At 44.4% G+C, this 23,019-nt stretch overlaps 1 protein-coding gene across 1 annotated transcript in view; it reads left to right on the top strand.

Annotated features, from left to right (window-relative positions):
- The window catches only part of ADGRD1 (adhesion G protein-coupled receptor D1), a 1,126,805-nt gene that overhangs the window by 942,004 nt on the left and 161,782 nt on the right, over nucleotides 1-23,019 (top strand). Inside the window, exon 19 of the mRNA XM_078666340.1 lies at nucleotides 9,215-9,281. Within this exon, the coding sequence (XP_078522466.1) occupies nucleotides 9,215-9,281 (67 nt within the window). The remainder of the gene's footprint in view (nucleotides 1-9,214; nucleotides 9,282-23,019) is intronic.

Raw genomic sequence — 23,019 nt, 5'->3', positions numbered from 1 at the left:
TCCTCACGTCTGTTTTTGGATGCAAGGGTGCATTTTGAGGTATGAAAGTATAGCCAAATGACCACTCCACCCCGTCATGGAATTCCATGGAATCTCGCGGAATTGTAATGCAATTTCACGGAATTCTGCGGATTCAAACGCCACCAATTCCAACCACCCCTATGCTCTTCCCCTACCATCCATCCAGAAGCTTGGGATCCATGAATTACAAGTTGTTGATCCACCCACTCGGCTACGAGAAGATCGACACAAGATCCCTTGACCCACAAGGGAGAGGATGTGGCACAGCAGCCAGAGCGGCCAACTCGGAAACTGGAGATCTGGGTTTGAGTCTCGACATCATAGCAACAGCCTGTGATTCTGGGCAAATCACTTAATCTCCTCGTGCCTATGAACATCGCCTTGACACCCTCACGGGTAATAAGCAGTGCTATATAAATCTACTTACCTACTATTTAACCACAAGGATCATCATCAGTATGGCATTCACTCCCATAACAACTAAGACTGCAAACTTGCTTTATGAGATTCAAGAAAACTTTAAAAAAAAAACATAATTTGAGTCAGTCTATTTCTGGTCTTTAGTTAGCGGCCTCTGGACTGACTTTCCTGACACAGAACTACTGGTTAGACACTGAAAACCAGTCTCTCACCAATCTCTATACTTAGTCTCATCACTCCTCTTTAAGGCTGTCTCCAGACCTGCATACTTATTTTTAAACAATCTATCTTACGTACTCACTCGGTCACACAGTCTTCCCTGCATCTCTCCTGCCTTTTAACACACCTCGAAACACAGAGGCATATTATCAAGGGGGGTGATAGGCACTTTTCACCGGTTTAGCTGCCGTTTTTGTCCGCTAAGCGGTGAAAATTCTATTCCCCTATTATCAAGCTGTCGCTAACAGCGGTTAGCGACAGCTTGAAGGCGATAGCGAGCGGTTTGGGGCCCGCTTTGCATGTCAGCGATATTTATCGCTAATGACATGCAAAGTGGGCGTAACCAACCCGTTAGCGCAGGAAAGCAGTCGATAACGTCGCTATCGCCTATTCACAAGGCTGGCGTAGCGATGGAAATATTCCCGCTATAGCCAAAAATTTACCCCTGCTCTGACCAGTTCTTTGCCATTTTATCCAATGGGAGGTGGATAAAATGGCTAAAAGCATTTCGTCGCTAATACGAGAATATCGCTATATTCTCAGCGATATTCTCGCATTACGCCGCTATCGCTGGATATTTTAGCGCTATGGAGAAAAACGTTGCTAATAGCATGTTTTCTCCGCTAAAATATCCAGCGATAGGCAGCGATAAAAAAAAAGTCGCTAAGCGCATTTAGCGATAAATATCGCTAGTTGTTGGTAATATGCCCCACACTCCTTCCACAGCTCACAACTTCACCCACAGATCACACCTCTCCATTAAAACACCACCCAAAACACCCACCACACTCAAGCACACCTACGCCTTTACCCTATACCTTTCACCATATACCACTCCTCCTCATACCACATTTTCACACACACCACATGAGTCTATCCCTCTAAATTGTTGACCATATTCCATCTTCACAGTTCCCCACATTGTTTTCACTAGAGCAAACCACCTACCACTCCCTCACCATAAAACGGTATTCAGACAATATATTGGATTTAAAATATCATCAAACACAAATATCGAGTTTTAAATATCGTCATGCTGAAATTTCTTGTGTAAGAATATCGTTCTCAATAATATCGATTTTAAGGTGAGTAATATAGATCTTGACAATATCGAAATCATTAATATCAGTTACAAAAATATTTTAGTTAATATCATTTTAAAATATTTTTTATGTATTGTAGTATATATATTAATTGAATGTTATAAATTGTTTTCTATAAGTATTGTTAATGTTTTTTAATTCACTTTTAAACATTTTAGACTTTTGAAATGTAATACAATATTTGTTTGTGATTTTTAGTATTGTAGCAGGTTGAGGGGTTTATGGGGTATAGGGTGGAAAGTAAATTCATTTTGCTTAATTAATTAATAATTCATTTTTAATCAATATTAATTATTTCATTGAAAATTATTCATCTTAATTGAATAATTACATTTTTTAAAGTAACGTTTCAGGTGTGGGTATTGTAGGGGTATATGATGGGAAGTACATTTATTATAATACATTAATAATTAATGTTTAATTAATATAGTTGATAATTATGTAAATTGCCTAATACATATAATTGTATTTGCTTGGTGTGTGATTTTGTATGGGAAAAGGGTGTGTAGGAATGTAATTATATTAATTAATAAATAATGTTAATTTATAATAATTATTGTAATGATTATTAATTATGTAAAATGTTTAAATAAGGTATTGTTTAAAATATAAATCAAGTGTGATTTGTTGCATTTGTAGGGGTAAATGGTTGAAAGTAAATTAAATACAATACATTTATTATTAGTTAGTCATGAATATTAATTATCTAAGTACTAATTAAGTATTTTTTTTGTAATTTACATCATTATACACAAATATAAAACATGATGATAGCTCAAAGGTGGTAGAGCACTTTCTGAGCAAAAGGTCGATTGTTTTTATTATATTTATTTATTTATTTATTTATTTATTCAGTGTTTTCTATAGCACGAACCAGACCCTGAGTTGGGTGTCAGAGCGCTTTCCATTTCAACCAATTTGATATCAACAGATATCCAATTATTTCACATCAAGGACATCTCTAAGTGTTTCGCTAACATTGGCAAATATTTATCCATACACAAAAATATACTGAGGGATATTAGAAAACAGTGGATTACATTCCAGATTGTCTTGTCGTACTTCATTTTAGGAGTAGCGGGTAGCAATTCACGCTCAGTTAATGATAGTATCTAGCGTCGGGAGGTGAACAGTTTCTTTGTTCTGAGTTAGTAATGCTGTATTGCCAGCCTATATCCATAACTACTTAGCCGTTTCCATTATTCATTATGGGAGATATTTACCCATCAGAAATGACTTAGTCTCCTTTTTGATTCGAGGAGCATAAGTGATTCTTCTAATATTCGGTGGGAGCGAATTCCAAATCCTTGCTGCTGCTCCTGTGAATGCTCTATCGTAAGTTTTTTTCTTACGGAAGAGTGCTGTTTCAGTAGAAGATCCTCCGATCCTCTCGAGTGTCTAGTGCCACCGGATAGCGTAATTTTATGAGCTAGGTAATGTGGAGTTTTGTGGTGTATTGCCTTGTGAGTGATACAAGCAATTTTTAGCTCTATTCCTGCTTCGTATGGTAGCCAGCTGTGCGCTTTCAGATGAGGAGTGATGTGGTCGTATTTTCTTGTTCCCGTTATAAGTCTAGTTGATGTAGTGAGACAAGCTTTTAGGAGTGTTGTTGAGAACTTAGGGAGTCCTGATAGGGTTGCGCATCCATATTCAATTCTTGATATGACCAGTGCTTGGACTGCTAGTTTCAGGTAACCGGGATCAATGAGTGGCTTCAGTTTCCTGAGATAATTCAGATGAACACAAGCGTTTTTTGCCATTGTGTTGATGTGTGCTCACATGTTTAGATCTTTGTCCAGTGTGATACCCAGAGATTTAGTTAAGTCAATTATAGTTGGGGTACCTGAAGTGCTGTGATCAACTTTGTCCATCATTTGATCTTGGATGACATTTTAGGAGGGGAGATCAAAAGGAATTCGGGTTTGTTGTGAGTTGAGCTTAAGATGATTGTCAGCTAGCCAATGACTGTTTTCTGGAGTGCATGGTTTATAGCGTTGATCTCTTCCGGAGATGCTATCTTCATATACAGCTGGGTGTTGTCAGCATACATGTGAAACGAAATGTTAGCCTTATGCAGTACTTCAGTTAATGGTTCGATATATAGGTTTAATAGTAAAGGGGATAGAGTTGATCCTCGTAGGTCCCCAATTTTAATTGGAAATGGTGGGGATAGCTTGTTGTCTACCAGAAATCTTTGCCATCTGTTCTCTAGGAAGGAGTGGAACCATTTCAGTATAGTTCCTGATAAGCCCATCCTATTTTCCAGGCGCTCTAATAATTTGGGATGGTTTACTATGTCAAATACAGATGAAAGGTCTAGAAGGATCATGAGACAGGTTTCATTACTGTCGAGAGCCAGCAAAGCATCATCTACTATGTGTAGGATTGCTGTTTCTGTACTGTGGTTTGGTCTGAAACCTGATTGGCAGTCATTAAGTATCTCAAATTCAGTAATGTGTTGACTTAACTGATCGTGTGCACATTTTTTTAGTACTTTGGATAGTAGGAGAATGGTTGTTACCGGACGAAAGTTGTTATGGTCCGATGGGTTCTCCGTAGATTTCTTTAGGAGAGGGACTACCTGGCTTGTTTTTAGGCAGTCCAGAATTGATCCTTTGGCAAGTGTTTCATTAATTATCCTAGTCCAGTAGGGGATGGCCATGTGGTTGCAGGAGGGCCAGCATTTAGACGGCAGTGGGTCACAGTAGTGATTATTTGGTTTCAGAGAAAGTAATATTTTGGTAATTTCATGTTGATCATATAGATTGAAGGTTGACCAATGGGCATTATTTTTGGGCATTACTTGAGTAGTTAGAGCTGGGTTCCTCCCTTGTTCACTCCTTAGGTTTGAGGCATTTTCAGTGTTATTCTTGAACTCTCTCCCCAAAGAGCTGGCTTTATCAGTAAAGAATGTTGAGAAATCTTCACAGATCAGGTCTGATTTAGATGTTAGTAGGGAAGATTTGGCTAATTTGTTCAATTGATTTTTTATTAGATCGAAGAGTTTCCTCCGTCTGTTCTTTGCATTTTTTAGTTCATTTCTAAAAATGTATTTTTTGATTTAAGTACGCTTTTATTGTAGAGTTTTTCTGGTCATTCTTAGTTGTTTTAGGTGGGGGGATGACAGAGTTTGTCTCCATTTTCGTTCTGTTTTTCTGAGTTTTTTTAATGATCATAATCAAATGTTATTTGAAATGATTGAGTTATGTCTAAGAAATAACTATTTTCTTTTTGACAAGGATATTTTTCAACAAATGAGGGGAGTAACTATGGGAGCCTCCTTCTTCCCCAGTTGTGCATGTTTACACATTGCTGGTGGGAGGAGCAGGTCCTCAAGGTCAAATATAGTCATAGATAGGAGCCCTAACTTTACTACTACTAAATGCCTTCTGTGAATACCAAAAGTAGTAAGTTTAGGATTTTATCTCAGATTAGTTCTGTGAATCGGCCCGATGTGAACACAGCGTATTCAAGAAGCTTCAACAATGTCAGACACACAAGAAGACAACACAGTAGTTAAGCAAACACCTACCACAAATAAAATTGCCACATGCCGCAATCGCTACAGAAGTTATATATAACCATTTGCCAGCCATGGACAGCCTGCCGAAGTTCATTGACACAATGACACAGTGAAGTTGGTGTACCATAACAGCAGCTACAGCCCCAACGTACCATAATTAAAGTCACACAAAGGCCACAACCAAAGTTAAAGACTATTCCACGACAGCAGTCACCCTTGAACTCATTATGTTTACTTCTGAGTCTTACTAATTTGTTTGCAGCCTCGCTGGCTGCTGCCTTGAAGCTAAGATGTGTATCACAGTCATAAAGACCAGTGGCCAGATGAGGAAGGTGGTGGTAAGCACCAGTCTCTGAATATTTATTCAAAGCAGGACAGAAACTTCCTCTCACTGCCAGGCATGTTTTGCAAGGTGACTATTTTTTTTTTTAGGAAGACCAGTCTCTAAACTGAAACGTACACATTAATCTCTTCATGAAATAACAGCGTGTGTGCTGGTTGGCTGCGCCGCCATTTTGTAACTCATGTGCAGTGCTTAGTTTGTAAAACAAGAAGTGCCAGGGCCCCCATCAGGAGTCCTCCACAGCTTGCACCACCCATTGTCACTGCCAGTATTGCCAATGACAGTACCTACACAACTACTAACCAGCACACTGCTGCAAATGTGACAAGTCAGACTATTGCATGCCATCAAGGCTATAGAAATGGCTTGGGTGGCAGGTAGTAGTTGTTTTTAATGTATACTGAATTAATAAACAATTGCTGTTCTGCTCAACTCTAAGTTAAAGAAACAGCGCCACCATGTGGCAGCTGTCATAAGTGCCGTTGTTGACAATTAAGTGCCGGTGCTGAGCACCACAACCACCAGCTCAAATTAAGCACTGCTCGTGTGACTACAGCAAGTGATAAATAACCGATACATTCACAAGGCATATTAGCACAATTAAGATTCCATGACCTGCAATAGTTATTAATTATACGGTTTCCTTTGCCTGTGGCACAAGAAGGACAGTATGCCAATCTGTCTGATCATTACTGATGAGAGTCGCTCAGAGCCTTCAACCCCTTGGTATTTATTTTATTTATGCGGTTGGCTTCAAAGGTGCCGAGCTGCAGACTCAATGTGTGAGTCACAGCTCATCTTTGAACACGAGTGCGGCACCGCTCACTTCCGGTTGCTTTCATTGCCTTGGTTGTGATGAATTTTCATTCAGGGTCTGAGCTGATCCGTGGACCACATGTCAGACACCAACAGAAACAAACTTAATATGAATCCAGGGATTATTAGAAGTCACTCTTTTCCAAACAGAAAGGGACCATCATGAGTGGGTTGTAACTTGTTATGTTTCACAGGTCCGAGCCCAAACATACCCCTTGCGTTCTGACTCGCTGTGTATTCAAAAACTAGCCAGATGCAAACACATTTCCTTTGATTTACAAACACAGCCAAGACACCTTCAATCCAACCTCGACTGATTTAATCTTATGACTGATATGGGATTGATTTCCTTTCGCACCGGAAGAACAGCAAGCACTGACTGCACTCACCATGCTTTATTTTTTTCATCAATTCATGTAGGCTTGCAAGAAGGGGTCACATCAGGTGGAGATTACAGCACACAGTAGTTAAACAATATGGGGGCAGATTTACAAGAAAATGACGCATATTTAGAGATGCGTCACTTTCCTTGCGCCACACTAAAAAATGCTGCACCACCACGGATGCACAGCATTTACAATACGGCGCACCATGGCAGAAGGATTGTCAGATGCGTCAGAAACTCTGACGCATCTGTTGGTGCAGAAGTCACGCATTGCTGGAGTCGTGTCACAAGCACGACACAACTCCAGCAATGCATTTTGTGGCCAGTTCCCACTACACTGCGTCACTCTTTATGCCTGCTTCAAGTAGGCGTGATGTTTTGACACAGTGGTGTCCTAAAAGTGACGCAGTGAAATCTTGTAGATTTCACTGCGTCACTTTTACCAGGCTTTCCTGCGTGGGAATGCCCCCTGCATACATTATACCTGATGCAGGTACAATGTGACAAAGCGCTGTACAACGTGACACATCTCCCTGGTAAACATCCTTTACAACGCAACTTTTACCATGCAGTGCCTTTACGACGCAACTTTTACAACGCAAACCATTACAACGCATTGCGCTGGGGCGGCGCTCTAGGATAGGGAATAGTTTTAATTTACTATCCAACACCTTCCCTACTATCCACGGGGACTGGAGTTGGAATAGTAAATTAAACTATTCACTATCCAGCGCCCCAAAGCACTATGCGTTGTAAAGGTATTCGTTGTAAATACCGCGTTGTAAAGGCATGCGATGTAAAAGCATGCATTGTAATGTCATACATCCCATCTCCCTAGATGCGTCACGTTGAAAATAGGGCGCATTGTTTGTGCCACTGTTGCGTAAAAAAAAGTGACACAATTGCGGCACAAAGAGGCGCAAGGGGCTTGTAAATCTGCCCCTATATGCCTAATCATGACACTTATTGAAGCTCTGGTCCCTGCACACCCTTTTTAACATATTCCACAGAATTCAGGCAGTCATTTTACTTGTTTTATTTACTCTGTATACCTTGGAGTCAGAGTGCCACTGCTCCGTTCAGCATGCAAGGTCAGGTCGGGAGCTTAGAAGCTTTATGCCTCGTCTCCACCTCTCCCTCGTGCACAATGCTGTTACTGGCACTGCTCACTGGCATAACAAAACGTGAGGCGGCCCGCAGCAAGGTACTTGGAGAGGTCCTTTCCGGACTCAATCAGGAGCTTGCCAGCCGGATTACTATGCTGAGGGGGCCCCCTTGAGCTTGTGGGTCCCCCGCTCCGCAGGGCTGGGGGGGCCTGTGTTATGCCACTGGCGCTGCTCATGCAGAGGGAGAAACAGACACTCTGTTCATCACCACCCCCTTTTCTGAATCGTTTTTGGCCACTATAGGTGTGGCAGGGTATACTCAGACATGAGTCCCTTGCTCACTGCTCCATCAGGATTCAAGCAAGCCGGGCCGACGAGGCTGAAATGCCAGAAACCGGTCCCCGGTAGCTTGTATCCTTTCTGGTGAAGAATTGGCTTGGTAGTTTGGTCTGCCCTGTTCCCATGATGCACTGGGCCAGGGACAGACTAATTTGCATATAGCCAGGTTCTGAGCTGGGATGGGGCAGTGAGATAAATAACGGTGATGGATCAAGCCCTGATCTTTGGACTGGGCTTGAAATGAATTAAAAAATCTGATGATTCCAACAGCGACACGATTGGTTCATTTGGAAATACTAAAGATCATGTGTAATTGAGTGAAGAAACCCCATGGTTTCATGTCAAGTGAGCGCGCCCTTTGTGATTTTCGATAAACATAAGCAATGCCACACCAATAAAAAACCCACCTCACATTTATTTATTTAATACTGGGGCAACTACTGGGGCGAAAGAGGGCAGCAGATATTGCGCACAATGCTCTGACCCATTAGCGGATCACCCTTGGTAGGAAGGTTGTCCTTCCTGCAAAAAAACAATCCTGTCTGCAACACATGGCGCAATGGTGCAGTCAAAGAGCAGGAATGCGCCATATGTTAGTAAATATGGCACACTCCTGCCCTGTCCATTTGATGCAGCGCAGCGACTTGTCTCGCTGCGTTGCGCTGCCTCAGATCCTGATAGAGCCGGACCCGGGTCACCAATGCTATCGATCTCCCATTCACTCCATGCTCGCTCATTTTGAGGACGAATAGCTGGAACTCTGAGTATTTTAACAGCAGCAATTTCACTGCTCACCGGGGCGCAGACGAGTGCCGACGAGCGATGGAAATAAGTATTACAAATATGATGGAACTGCCACAGCAACCTGTGATGAAGTCCGCCGTTTCAAGGTTTCTGACTGGCATTCGCTTACTGGCGTCTCCATCTTCTGTCTTTCAGGCTCGCCGCTGGTGATATGTGTGGTGTCAGTCACCTCAGCTCTGGACAGCTATGGAGAAGGTGGAAAGTGAGTATCAGAGAATGAAAGTAAATCCTACTGTAATTTCATTTCAGTTTTCCTGGCTCTCCATGCAAAACATTGGTCATCAAGTCAGTTATACATCTGGATCAGGGAAAACAATTTGGGCCAACCAAAAGATTTGAGGATATCCCACGTGTTGTTGTGTTATGTTATTCTGTGTAATGTGCATAGTTATCCTGTAAACCAGTGTCTGCTCTTTAATCGGCCGCTACCAGCTGTATTTCATTAAAGGATGGAAGCCCACTGTTTGCGGGGTCTTCTATTGAGGACCCCCAATAAGGTTCAGACTTTGGCATCACCCTTAACATCCTTGTGAGGATGTATGAGTGATGTGATAAATCACAGGTTCCAGTGGAGGACCCATATGTTTGTGTCTGTGCCTTTGACACTTTGGGCTCCCTCTAGCTGCAGAGAGATGTCTGGTGGTATGGGATTTCCTCTGGGGGACCCAGCCATCTGTTGAGAAGGCTGAGTCAATCATGTCATGTTAGTCCAATTTTATAGCCTTCCTAAACGTCAGATAGTTCTCCAGGCTGCGAATGTGAAGGGGGAGGGAATTCCAAAGCTTGGCCGCTAGTCAGCGGAAAGATCGTGCCCGGCACCTAGATGTTTTACCCGCGGGACAAGAGCCAGGCATGCCCCCATAGAGCACAGATGGCGCGTGGGTGTGTATGGTACCAATACATCGGTCAGAATACAAGGGGAAGAGAGTTTCAAGATTTTGAAGGCCAGGCAGAGAGAATTAAATTCTATGCGCTTGGCCACAGGCAGCCAGTGTAATTGTCATATTACACCAGAAATGGGGCGCGTTCTCGGGAGTCCTAAAAGAGCTCTTGCAGCCGCATTTTGGAACCTTTGTAAGTGCATGAGCTCAGCTTTATTCCCCCCCCAAAAAAGCGAATTGGCATAGTCAAACCTTGACAATATGGCCGCCTGGACAATCAATTGTCTAGTGGTCGGGTCAAAATAACCCAGAAGGGGTTTCAGTCCCCGTAGAAGACCGAAACACATGCCTGCTATTTTCTTGGTGTGGTTCTGAAAACTGAGGGTTGAATCCATCCATACCCCTAGGTTTTTCACCACCGGCTTAGGGGTGGGTGCGCTCCCTAGGATGTTAGGCCACCAGTTCTCACACCAAAGCTTAATGTTTTTACCCACCAACAACCCCACGATTTATTAGCATTAAGCTGGAGGCAATTAGCGGTCATCCACTCCACGACCGCCGCCAGCCCGCTCCTAAATTTAGGGGCATCCTGCGTAGAATCATCAGAGAGAACCACCACCAACTGCGTGTCATCGGCGTAAGAGATAATGGAGAGACCCCTGTCCCTGGCTATCACTCCCAGAGGTTGTACGTACAAGTTAAAAAGTACAGGACTCAGGGCAGAGCCCTGTGGCACACCCTTGCAAATAGACTGGACACGTGAAAGGAAAGGCGGAGCAGACACCTGAAAAGTACTTTCAGAGAGGAATGATCTAAACCATTCCAAGGCAGAACCACCGATTCCTGCGTTCTCCAGACGATTTAGAAGGATCTGGTGGGATACAGTGTCGAACACGACACTGAGATCTAACAGGATCAGTGCCACGGTGTTACCTGCATCTAGAACAGTCTAGAACAGTCTGCAGATGTTCGGTCACAGCAAGGAGCGCTGTCTCCGTACTGTGCCCAGGGCGGAAACCGTTCTGCATGGTATCCAGGATGCCGTTGGTGTTCAAAAACGCTGTAATGTTGGTGTTGATGTGTGTCTCAGCGATTTTAGCTGCCCAAGGTAGAAGAGAGACTGGGCGGAATTTTTCTAATTTTACTGGATCCAGTGATGGCTTTTTGAGAAGGGGAACTACCATTGCCTCTTTCCATTGCCTCTGAACCGTTGCTGTGGAAAAAGAAATATTGATCAACTGGCACAGAGGCGCTGAGACCACAGGCAGAGATTTTAAAAACTGGTCCGGCTTGAGAGGGTCTGCGGGGGAGCCAGATTAGATTTTGTTGCAGAGCAGACGAAGCTCATCTTGATCAACATAAGGAAAAGCTGTAAGAGTGTGGACGGTAGGGGGCCTGGATACAAGACTGAGACAGACAGGGGCAGAGGAAAGGACTTATATATAGTCTTCACTTTTTTTACAAAAAAGGTGGCTAGGTCCTCGCAGTGCTGCTTAGACGTGATCACAGAGGCTGTAGGGGTTCTCCTGAGTTTAAAATCATTAAGTATTTTAAAAATGCACTTAGTTGGATTGCTACTAGACTGAATTTCCTTGGCAAAGTAAGCAGCACGCTCAGCCTGTATGGCCCGATGATACCTTTTGATGGCAGTCTGACGCATCTCTTAGCAGGCAGATCATACTCCCTTCTCCAGGCCACCCAGTTTTTTACAGGCTTTACGCATAACAGCCAGTCTGTCGGAAAACCAAGGGTTGGCATGAGAGGTACAGCACTAGGACCGATTGGCCGGGATAAGAGAGTCCAGTACTTGGAGAATCCAGTCGCAGAAGATTGTATATGCCGCATATGGATCCGTAGGTAACTTGGGCAATTCTAAAGCAAGAAGAGCGTGAAATTGCTCGAGGTTCAATTTAGACAAAGGGTGCCTAAATGAGGATTTCTGAGCATCTTTTTTCGGGGTACTGGAGCCAAAAGGGACACCGAAAGCAGAAAGTGGTTGGACCAACAGACTGGGCTAGGTGGACTAACAGTAAGGGATGGAATGTTAGAAAAAACAGGATCTAGTAAATGGCCTGCAGCGTGGAAGGGACCGGAGACTAGTTGATTTAATTGACATGCTGCAAGGTCTGCGAGGAAGTTGCTGATTTCTATCTCTATAAAATGAAAATTCAGGTCCCCAAGAATAGTGAAATTAGCTGATCTCACTGACATAGCACTGGTGACCTTAATAAGTGCAGATTTATACTCCTTGGACGGTCCAGGAGGGCGATAAACCAGCAGCCCTGATATAGTGTAATTCGCACTAAAGGAAATCGCAAAGCGTGCACATTCACAACTAGCCACAGACTCTTTAACAAATGTGCAGCTGTAACAAGATTTAACAAGCATTTACAATGCAACGGTTTCGCCTTTGCCAAAGTTAGAGCTATTGGCATTGTAAATGACAAACTTTTTATTTATGTGTTGGTTTTGAAAACAGATAAATAAAAGTCATTGTCATTTACATTGCCAACAGCTTAATCTCTTGCAAATGGAAGACCTATTGTACCCTACTGGATTTCACTGAAGAAATTCAGAGTCTGGTCTGCAGGTGTCACGTGACAGACGGCCAATTGACAGCTGAGGGGGTTAAACCGTGCTGGGGTGGCACATTAAGGCGACGCTTGCTGTCCGTGCTTGTGAGGAGGTAGTGCACCTGTTGAGGGAGAGAGAGTGTGTTTGCATATGTGCGTGCATGCATGTGTGTGTGTGAATAAGCACTTCCAAGATTTAGTGGGACTAGAGTTTTTATCTACAAATCATTGTTTTCAGCTGTGTTCTAATGGAATCAAAACAACACTACACCCCCCATAATGCATAGTGTGATCACATAAAAGTACAGAACTGGAAAGAGTGTCCATAATGACCAGCTAGACGGTTGTCACCCTAAGAAGGATGTGCCTCAGTCTACAGTGCCACGGGCGAGTGGAAACACACACTGTGCTGGTGGAGAAGTGGAAGAAGTACAAGTGTCCATAGAAGAGAAGTAGAGGGGATGCACTCTCCACTCCCTATGCACTCTGCACTCCCTATGCACTCTCCACTCCCTATCCACTCTGCACTCCCTATCGACTCTGCACTCCCTATGCACTCTCCACTCCCTATCCACTCTGCACTCCCTATCGACTCTGCACTCCCTATGCACTCTCCACTCCCTATCCACTCTGCACTCCCTATCGACTCTGCACTCCCTATGCACTCTCCACTCTCCACTCCCTATCCACTCTGCACTCCCTATCGACTCTGCACTCCCTATGCACTCTCCACTCTGCACTCCCTATGCACTCTCCACTCTGCACTCCCTATGCACTCTCCACTCTGCACTCCCTATGCACTCTCCACTCTGCACTCCCTATGCACTCTCCACTCCCTATGCACTCTCCACTCCCTATGCACTCTCCACTCCCTATGCACTCTCCACTCCCTATGCACTCTCCACTCCCTATGCACTCTCCACTCCCTATGCACTCTCCACTCCCTATGCACTCTCCACTCACTATGCACTCTCCACTCCCTATCCACTCTGCACTCCCTATCCACTCTGCACTCTGCACTCCCTATGCACTCTGCACTCCCTATGCACTCTGCACTCCCTATGCACTCTCCACTCTGCACTCCCTATGCACTCTGCACTCCCTATGCACTCTCCACTCTGCACTCCGTATGCACTCTGCACTCCCTATGCACTCTCCACTCTGCACTCCCTATGCACTCTGCACTCCCTATGCACTCTCCACTCTGCACTCCCTATGCACTCTGCACTCCCTATGCACTCTGCACTCCCTATGCACTCTGCACTCCCTATGCACTCTGCACTCCCTATGCACTCTGCACTCTCCACTCTGCACTCCCTATGCACTCTGCACTCCCTATGCACTCTCCACTCTGCACTCCCTATGCACTCTCCACTCTGCACTCCCTATGCACTCTCCACTCCCTATGCACTCTCCACTCCCTATGCACTCTCCACTCCCTATGCACTCTCCACTCTCCACTCCCTATGCACTCTCCACTCTCCACTCCCTATGCACTCTCCACTCTCCACTCCCTATGCACTCTCCACTCTCCACTCACTATGCACTCTCCACTCTCCACTCCCTATGCACTCCCTATCCACTCTGCACTCCCTATCCACTCTGCACTCCCTATCCACTCTGCACTCCCTATCCACTCTGCACTCCCTATCCACTCTGCACTCCCTATCCACTCTGCACTCCCTATCCACTCTGCACTCTGCACTCCCTATGCACTCTCCACTCCCTATGCACTCTGCACTCCCTATGCACTCTCCACTCTGCACTCCCTATGCACTCTGCACTCCCTATGCACTCTGCACTCCCTATGCACTCTGCACTCCCTATGCACTCTGCACTCCCTATGCACTCTGCACTCCCTATGCACTCTGCACTCCCTATGCACTCTGCACTCTCCACTATCTATGACTCTGCACTCTCCACTCCCTATGCACCCTCCACTCTGCACTCCCTATGCACTCTCCACTCTCCACTCCCTATGCACTCTCCACTCTGCACTCTCTATGCACTCTCCACTCTCTATGCACTCTCCACTCCCTATGCACTCTCCACTCCCTATGCACTCTCCACTCCCTATGCACTCTCCACTCCCTATGCACTCTCCACTCCCTATGCACTCTCCACTCCCTATGCACTCTCCACTCTGCACTCTCTATGCACTCTCCACTCTCTATGCACTCTGCACTCCCTATGCACTCTCCACTCCCTATGCACTCTCCACTCCCTATGCACTCTCCACTCCCTATGCACTCTCCACTACCTATGCACTCTCCACTGCCTATGCACTCTCCACTGCCTATGCACTCTCCACTGCCTATGCACTCTCCACTCCCTATGCACTCTCCACTCCCTATGCACTCTCCACTCCCTATGCACTCTCCACTCCCTATGCACTCTCCACTGTGCACTCTCTATGCACTCTCCACTCTCTATTCACTCTCCACTCCCTATGCACTCTCCACTCCCTATGCACTCTCCACTCCCTATGCACTCTCCACTCCCTATGCATTCTCCACTCCCTATGCACTCTCCACTCCCTATGCACTCTCCACTCCCTATGCACTCTCCACTCCCTATGCACTCTGCACTCCCTATGCACTCTGCACTCCCTATGCACTCTGCACTCCCTATGCACTCTCCACTCCCTATGCACTCTCCACTCTGCACTCCCTATGCACTCTCCACTCTGCACTCCCTATGCACTCTCCACTCCCTATGCACTCTCCACTCCCTGTGCACTCTCCACTCCCTGTGCACTCTCCACTCCCTGTGCACTCCCTATGCACTCTCCACTCTGCACTCTCTATGATGCTCTTCAGCGCTTTGCAGTGCGGTTAGGATATGAAGCGCTATATAAATTCAACTGTAATGCATTACGAAAAATGCCAAACCATGAAAAAACTCCCTGTTGCAAATCTTATAAGCAGTTTTACAAGTGTCTCACGAGGGGCACGAGATGCTTAGCCCATACGAGTCTATTTAGGCCATTTGGGTACTGAACACCCGCAGTTTTAAGGACATTATTAAAACGGACTGTAAAGTCGAACTGAAAGAATGAAAAGTTATGCATGCTGCAACAAAGGGGATCAGCCGAGCAATTTCACATCAGACAAACCACTGCGTAGTCCTCACTACAAATAAAGGGGCAAAAATTAGTTTTAGCGCCCATGCACTTGATGAACAGCCAGATCGTGGCCTGTGTCTTCATCATGTATTTTTAACTAACGTACACTGAATTCACGTGCTCCACCACTAAAAAACAAGCACTCACCTGGGCTTCCTCGCATGGAATGACCAAAACAAACACAGAAGGAAAAAAAACGAAGCTCCGCCCACCGCCGCGATGACGACATCGCAGAGGCGGAGAGGGAAAAAATCGCGGGAACGCCCCCGAATCTGGTCCGGCCTTGACGGACAGATCCGGCTCCCAATGGCTAGCCTCCATTTATGGAGCTAGCCAATGGGAGGTGGGGGACGTTCCAATAGCCAATATGGTAAACAAAAGATTTCACCTGCGCGAACTGCTTGCGCAGATCGCCAGGTCGAAACCTAAAAATAGCCGCGATACCACCGCCTATTGACATCCTATTTAAAATTGCAATACTATAACAAGGTGGGAGCGCTAAACCTGGCTCCGCACCCGGAACACGGAATCATTGAGGTTCACCGGCAGGAATTGTACGGAACAGGATCTTCCCGCTTCGGGGCCACCGGATTTGGGAGCCCGCGAATTCTTGCACTAACGACTTAACGACTTAACGATCTGCCGGATCCCCGATCATTATGATCCCTATCCTAGAGTAATACTTGAACTAACCTTTTAGGATTACTCCTTCTACAGACAGCAAACTCCGACATACCCGTCATACAGAGCCTGGTCTCGAGCAGAGCCGGGTTGGAATTATCACAGGCTTAGCGACCTTTTGTATGCTCAACTCAAGCTACAGCCCTGAGGAGTCGTGGAATCATTTTCCTATATGACGAAACAGGTGTCGGCTGGCTACAAAGAACATTAAATGAAGACTTTTCCAAAAGACATTTGTGTTTTCCTTGACAGCGGTTATTGAATTCTAAGGTGTCCACCGTGACACACCTAGTGACTTTTCTTAGTGTTTTGTGCAACAGGCATCCAGCTGTTCTGGCTCCGCAACCATATCGTCGGAGAGCCAGGTTTCTGTAAAAAAAAAAAAACATCAGGCACTTCATCCTGTATTAGGTCATATACATTCAGATAGTGTTTGCCCAGGGACCGGCAGTTGAGACTCAGAATTTTAAAGGAATTCCTGGGTAACTGCGCAGAGGATGAAGGAGATGATTTCGTAATAAGAGAATTAAAACCACAGCAAATTGAGTAAAAAGGTCCTTCTAAAGAGGTTAACAGCGGACGGCATGGGCTTACGCTAGAGTTAACCGGCCATAGCTTCTTCCACGAATATATGGGCACACCCTCAACACCACCGGCAGCATCTCTGGCGCCTGGAGACGTCCAGGCGTGGACAGGCGCAGACGGGCTTGCCTAAGGCGCGCCCACTGCGCATCGGCGCCCTCCGCCCCAGAAATAGGCAAGCTCGTTGAGAAGTCTCAAGAGACTAGAGCGTCACCCGACCCAAGATGGCAATAACAGATGGAATGCAGGAAGTGAGGGGAATCGCGAGATATACCCACAGACCGGACTAGCCCCTTCCACACAATCAGCACAACAGCTGCGGTGGACCGAGGAGCGCCGGTTCTGATGAGTTAAGAGCATGTGAGGCACATTAAAAACAGGTGAGACAGAATAAAATGTAAGCGTAGTAAAATGGTGAAACACTAGATTCACACACACCCAAGTTACACTAGCACAATATGAGCCCAAAGGACAAACAGTGCATCTGATTGTTAGCGAGTAGGGAAAGAGCGTGACAGCATCTCAGGCGCACAGCTGACTTTAGTTTAATGTCCAACTCCCAGAACTCAAGCAAGAGAAGTCAGTTCCATGTGTGCTCAAATTTGATATGTTTCCTTCCTCAGGGGAGTGGCGTTTGAGTGTGTATCTTAGCACTCTCTGCGGTCCATGTTTTGCACTTTCACTTCATATGTTGACATCAGAAGCTGATACCTTAGACTTAGGGCCTTACTAATTAGCAGGCAGACTACTCTGTTAAAATGTGCGTATGTCCTTCCACCATATTACATGTGCATTTTAGTCAATGGGGCGTTATGTCCACCACATTGTGATGGAGTACCATGTCTGCCAAACTCTTAGAAGGCCCTGTGTGCTGTGAGCAGGCTCTCTGAACTCATAATTACTCAGTAGCAAACATTAACCCGTTCGTTGCTTCGAACGTTCTGCGCCAGTGCTGAACGTTCGAAGAAACGGGTGCGGTCACGTCGGCCAACGGACGTGCGCAGCACTGCCAAGGTAGTGCTCGCGACGACCGTTGGCCGACGACAGCAGCCAAGGGGTTAATAGAGAAGTTCTAATATGTGTTATGTTATGCCTTGGAAGCAGGAGAACTGAAGGCCGGCATTCATTTCTTTAATCACTCAAACTTTAAGCCATGGAAATAACAGCGACAACGCCCAAGTCTTTTTTGGCATGTAATGTCACATAATGGATTTTATGTCATTTGCGTGAGTGAAATGTCTAGTTTTTTCTAGGTAAATAGAGAGATAAATGACTGTGATTTTTGGACTCCAACAACTAATGTGGACACCAAAAAAAAAACAACAAAAAAAACAGATTTTCTCACTGACATTACTTACCTGTTATTAATACTATGTCATTATGCATTAGATATACATTACGCTGGGCTCATGACATCACAGGGTTCTAGAGATGAAATGTGCAGTGAAGTCATGAGGCTGGCAGTTGGAGCTGAGAGGTGTCTGAGACAGTAGTAAACACTGGACTTGCCTCCATTCCTGTGTCTTTGCCATTACCATGAATTCACATTGGCAGCGATCGACAACAAATCAATGTGGTATGGAGTGTGAACTTGCCTCTCTTCAACGATGTTAAGGATGTCCTTGATGTCTTTTCCATATGAAAGTCTTGTGGTTGCTAATGGTCTAAAAAACAGCATATTTTGACACGGGGTTTAAGGGCTGACCCCATACCAGAGATGACAGGTCTCCTGGGGGCAACGGTGGAGGATTTTTTCTTTATTTACTTTTGGCAAAACATAAAATATGCACCTTCGGTTGGGTTTCACAGAGGAATCTTGCCTCTTCTTTAGCAATCCAGTTGTTTTCTGCAGCTTGGAAAATCATAAGCTGAAGTCCTGTGTTGGGTCTCTTTTGCGTTTCTTACAATTCCTTTAACATCCTAACAGACGTAGACACTCCTCCCTGTGCACGTCATGTTGGTTGGTAACATCACAACTACTCCCCCTTTGTTGGTGGACTTTACAACAATTGTTCGCATGTTGCATAATTCTGACAGTCTTTTGTTCCATTCTGCTACTATTGTCAAAAGTCTTTGTTGTTCCTCAGTTGGTCCATGACTTTTGCCACTGCTTGCTAAAATGCCATGATTTCCTGTGGATGGTGTTGTGGAGTGGTTTCTCTTTAACCCAGTAATAGTTTATTTTTCCTCATATGACTTGTTGTCAAATAATCACTCAGATTTTTGTAAACAAATCTGCCACTTCTTTTTGTAGTTCAAAGATGTCCTGCTTTGGTGTAGGGACAAATCCCAAACCTTGATTTAGTAGTTTCAGCTGTGTGTCAGATAAGTGAGATCGCTTAGGTTTATCACTGCTCGAGCTGCTTGCTGGTCCCTGGTTGTGGTGGATTCGTCTTGTGTTGTGGTTGACATACTTCTTCCCACTCCACTCGTTGGGCTCCCCTCTTTCCTTTCCTCTTCCTCTTCCACTGCCTTGACCTAAAAAAGGAGTGGGAGCTAAAAGTAGGAGTAGTTTCCAAATGGTGGAGGCTGTGGTCGACTAGGAAAGGGGTTAGAGCAGTAGTATGGTTGCTGATATGGTGGAGAGCTGTAGGGGCACTGGAAACTGTCTAAACCATGGTCTGGTGTAATCTGTGTTACTGAGATCCAATTCTGAAGAAAGAGAATTCTTTGAGGAACTGTCTGGGTGTTTTGGTTGATAGTCTGGTCTAGAGTATGGGAATGTGCCACAACCGAATGATAACTTCTTCAAGCCTTTTTGAAATTTCTGTATCTTGAAAGCAGTTAGAAAATCTTTGAGTTCAACTATTGTTTTTTTTATTAATTTCATCCAGTTTTTTCTTAAAAATGTTTGCTGACACCTGTGTCTTTAAAGCAGCTTCTTTGATATTGATTTGAACTATTACCACATATGAGAGTCTCTCTGGATAATGAGTATAAGCCAGTACAAGCCAGTGTAGGATGCATTTCCAAGCCACCAGAGAACATTTCTTCCTGAACGAGATATCTTCTAGAAAGATCCGCTATTCGTTGATAACTATGAGCCCCTTCGGCGCTGCATTCCCTCTCAAGTATTCTGTCATTATAAATCAGTGGAGCAGTGTTTTGGTTTGTGATTGTTTCTGGTCTGTCAAATATACTCAATCATTAACCATGGTAATAGGCTGATTAATAGTAGAATCATTAATGAGAGGTGGTGCTGAAAGAGAGGCCTTCAGCCATCTTGTGTCCTTATGCGATCACTTGTAGTCTGATTAATAGTTGAATCACTAATGAGAGGTGGAGCTGAAAGAAAGGCCTTCGGTCATCTTGTGTCCTTATGTGATCACTTGTAGTCTGTTTAATAGTAGAATCACTAATGAGAGGTGGCGCTGCAAGAAAGGCCTTCGTCCATCTTGTGTCCTTATGCGATCACTTGTAAGTATCCTATATAGCTGCACAGACTATTTCTATTTCTATACTGATTGGCCAGGTGGTAGTTTCTTTGAATGTTGTGAAGAGTGCGGCTTTGCTTGACTGGAGACCCCTATTTCTCTGTACATTAGACCTTTTTCCTTCCACTGTATGTTCTTCAATGAGTTCATAGGTGTAACTTGAAAGGGCCTTTTCTGAAAGCTTGAGGTAATGGGTATGAACATATGATTATTATTATTATTACTGTTGTTATTCTTATTATTATTAATAATAATACGTATTGATATTATTATTGTTGTTAATATTATTAGTAATATAATAATAATAATAATAATAATAATAATAATGATAATAATGATAATAATAATAATAATAATAATAATGATACAAATAATAATAATGACACAAATAATAATAATAATAACAATAATAATAATCCAGTGGTACTTCTTTGAGTTTGAATCATTCGCTCGCAGGTTTGGAAACATACCTATTAACTCTGAGGCTCTAAGTACGCTTGGAATTTGCTCTCATTTTAATTCATTCTGTTTTTGACTTAAGAAAGATATCTGAAGTCAATAGGATTTGATCCTCATGCAGGATACAGACGTACCTCTTTTGTGCATCGGGGACTGCACAGGGGCTGCCTTGAATAGTTTGTTTCTTCTTCCGAATGCAGTTCTCTAGTGAGACCTGTGGTTGATGAGTACTGTGGGCAGCTATGTGCAGGCTCCAGTCAATGCCTTTATTAAATATTTATTTACTCCTGTCCTGCTCTCATCTCTTCTCTCATATTGAGCCCTGAGATTCTCTCTTTACTCAGCTCCCTGTTGTATCTAGCACTAGAAAATATGGTATGTACAATACAGTGCAATACACAAAAAGAAGACAATAGAGCACAATGTAATACAAAATGCTACAGTGCACGTTACAGCAATTCACTAAAGAGCAATAATAGCCACAAAAACAGAAAGCAGCACTTTAAAAATAAAACAACATACCATAATACAGGACAGGGCAATCAAATAGTATAAACAGAAGATAAGATAAAATAGTGAAGACAGCCAAATACATTAAAAGATTTGACAGTAAGGGGTAAGACATGACAAGATAAATGATTGTAATATGATAGAACACAACACAGCTCAGCACTATACAATACAGAACAACATGAGGAATAGGAATCCAGTACACAAAGCATCTGTTATTTCAGCACCAACATACAACACTGGGAAAAAGTGTGCTTTATAAATACAGTGTACAAAGTAAGGCAAGCAAATACAATACCTTACAACATGTCATGAGATGAAGGGGTCCCATGACTCTCTAGAGAAATGAGGCTAAAGGGAATGTTCCTTTATAAGGTGATGGAACGCCAGCCTGACTTGCCATATCCTCTAAACGTATGGCAGAGGGGTACAATAATGCTTAATATTGATTGTCACACCCTCACTCTTCCTACAAACATCTTGCTCCTTCAAATGAAAGAAATCAATCAATAAATCAGATTTATAAAGTGCAGCAAATCACCCATGAGGGTCTCAAGGCGCTGGAGTTGCTAGCTGCTTCATGGTGATCTGGTTATCTGAACAGCCATGTGTTGAGGCCTTTCCTGAATTCCCTCAGTGATGAGGCAGTCCTGAGGTAGGTGCAGCAGAAGGTTATTCCAAGCTTTGGCCACCAGGTGTGAGAAGGAGCGTCCTCCGCTGTTGCTTTGATGGATCCGGGGTGTGTGTGCGAGGAAGAGGAAGGCAGATCGCAGGTGTCAGGTAGGTTGGCAGATGGTCAAGCATTTGTTGATGTATGCTAATCTTTAGTTGTACAGGGCTTTGTATGCGTAGGTCAACATCTTTGTTCCCAAAGATGAGGACTTCCGTCTTGCCTATGTTGAGCTTGAGACAATTGTACTTTATGGAGTCGGCCACATTCAACATACATCTGTGGAAGTTGGCGCTGATGATGGAGAGGTCTTCTGACAGTGAGAGGATGAGCTGGGTGTCATCGACATACGAGATGATGAGGAGTCCATGCTATCTGATGTTTTTGGCCAGGGGTCACGTAAGTATTGAAGTTGGTGGGGCCAAGGACGATCGTTGGGGGATGCCACAGATGATCTTCACGGGTTCCGAGTTGAACGGTGGGAGACCGAGTTTCTGGGTTCTTTCCAATGAGGTTTGAGGTGATCCATTTGTGGCCATCTCTCTGTATTCTGATGTGGTGAGGTCTGTTGATCAAGATGTGATGGGAGACAGTGTTGAAGGTGGCTAACTGGTCCAGGAGGATGAGGGCTGCCGTTTCACCATACTCTAGGAGGGCCTTGATGTCATCGGTGGCTGCGATCAGGGCTGTATCAGTGTTGTGGATGGCTCAAGATCCGGATTGAGAGGCATCCAGGAGCTTGTCGTGTTCCATGTGTTCTTGAGTTAATGGTTGATTGCCTTCTTGAGAACCTTCACTGGAAAGTGAAGCAGGGAGATGGCCCTTGTAGTTCCTCTGTTGTGCTGGGTTAGCAGAAGGTTTCTTCAGAAGGGGCCTCACTTCAGTGTGTTTCCAATCCTCAGAGAAAGAAACTGAGGTGATGGAGTTAATTAGGAATTTCTTGAGCTCCTAGTCAATCGTCTTCCTCCCGAGGTTGAAAATATGGTGGGTACAAGGGTCCATAGGTGACCCCCAGTGCACGGAGTT

The sequence above is a fragment of the Lissotriton helveticus genome, chromosome 11 (assembly GCF_964261635.1).
Source record: "Lissotriton helveticus chromosome 11, aLisHel1.1, whole genome shotgun sequence".
Classification (NCBI taxonomy): domain Eukaryota; kingdom Metazoa; phylum Chordata; class Amphibia; order Caudata; family Salamandridae; genus Lissotriton; species Lissotriton helveticus.
The sequence above is the reverse complement of the archived record's forward strand: the minus strand, read 5'-3'. Positions and strand labels throughout refer to the sequence as shown.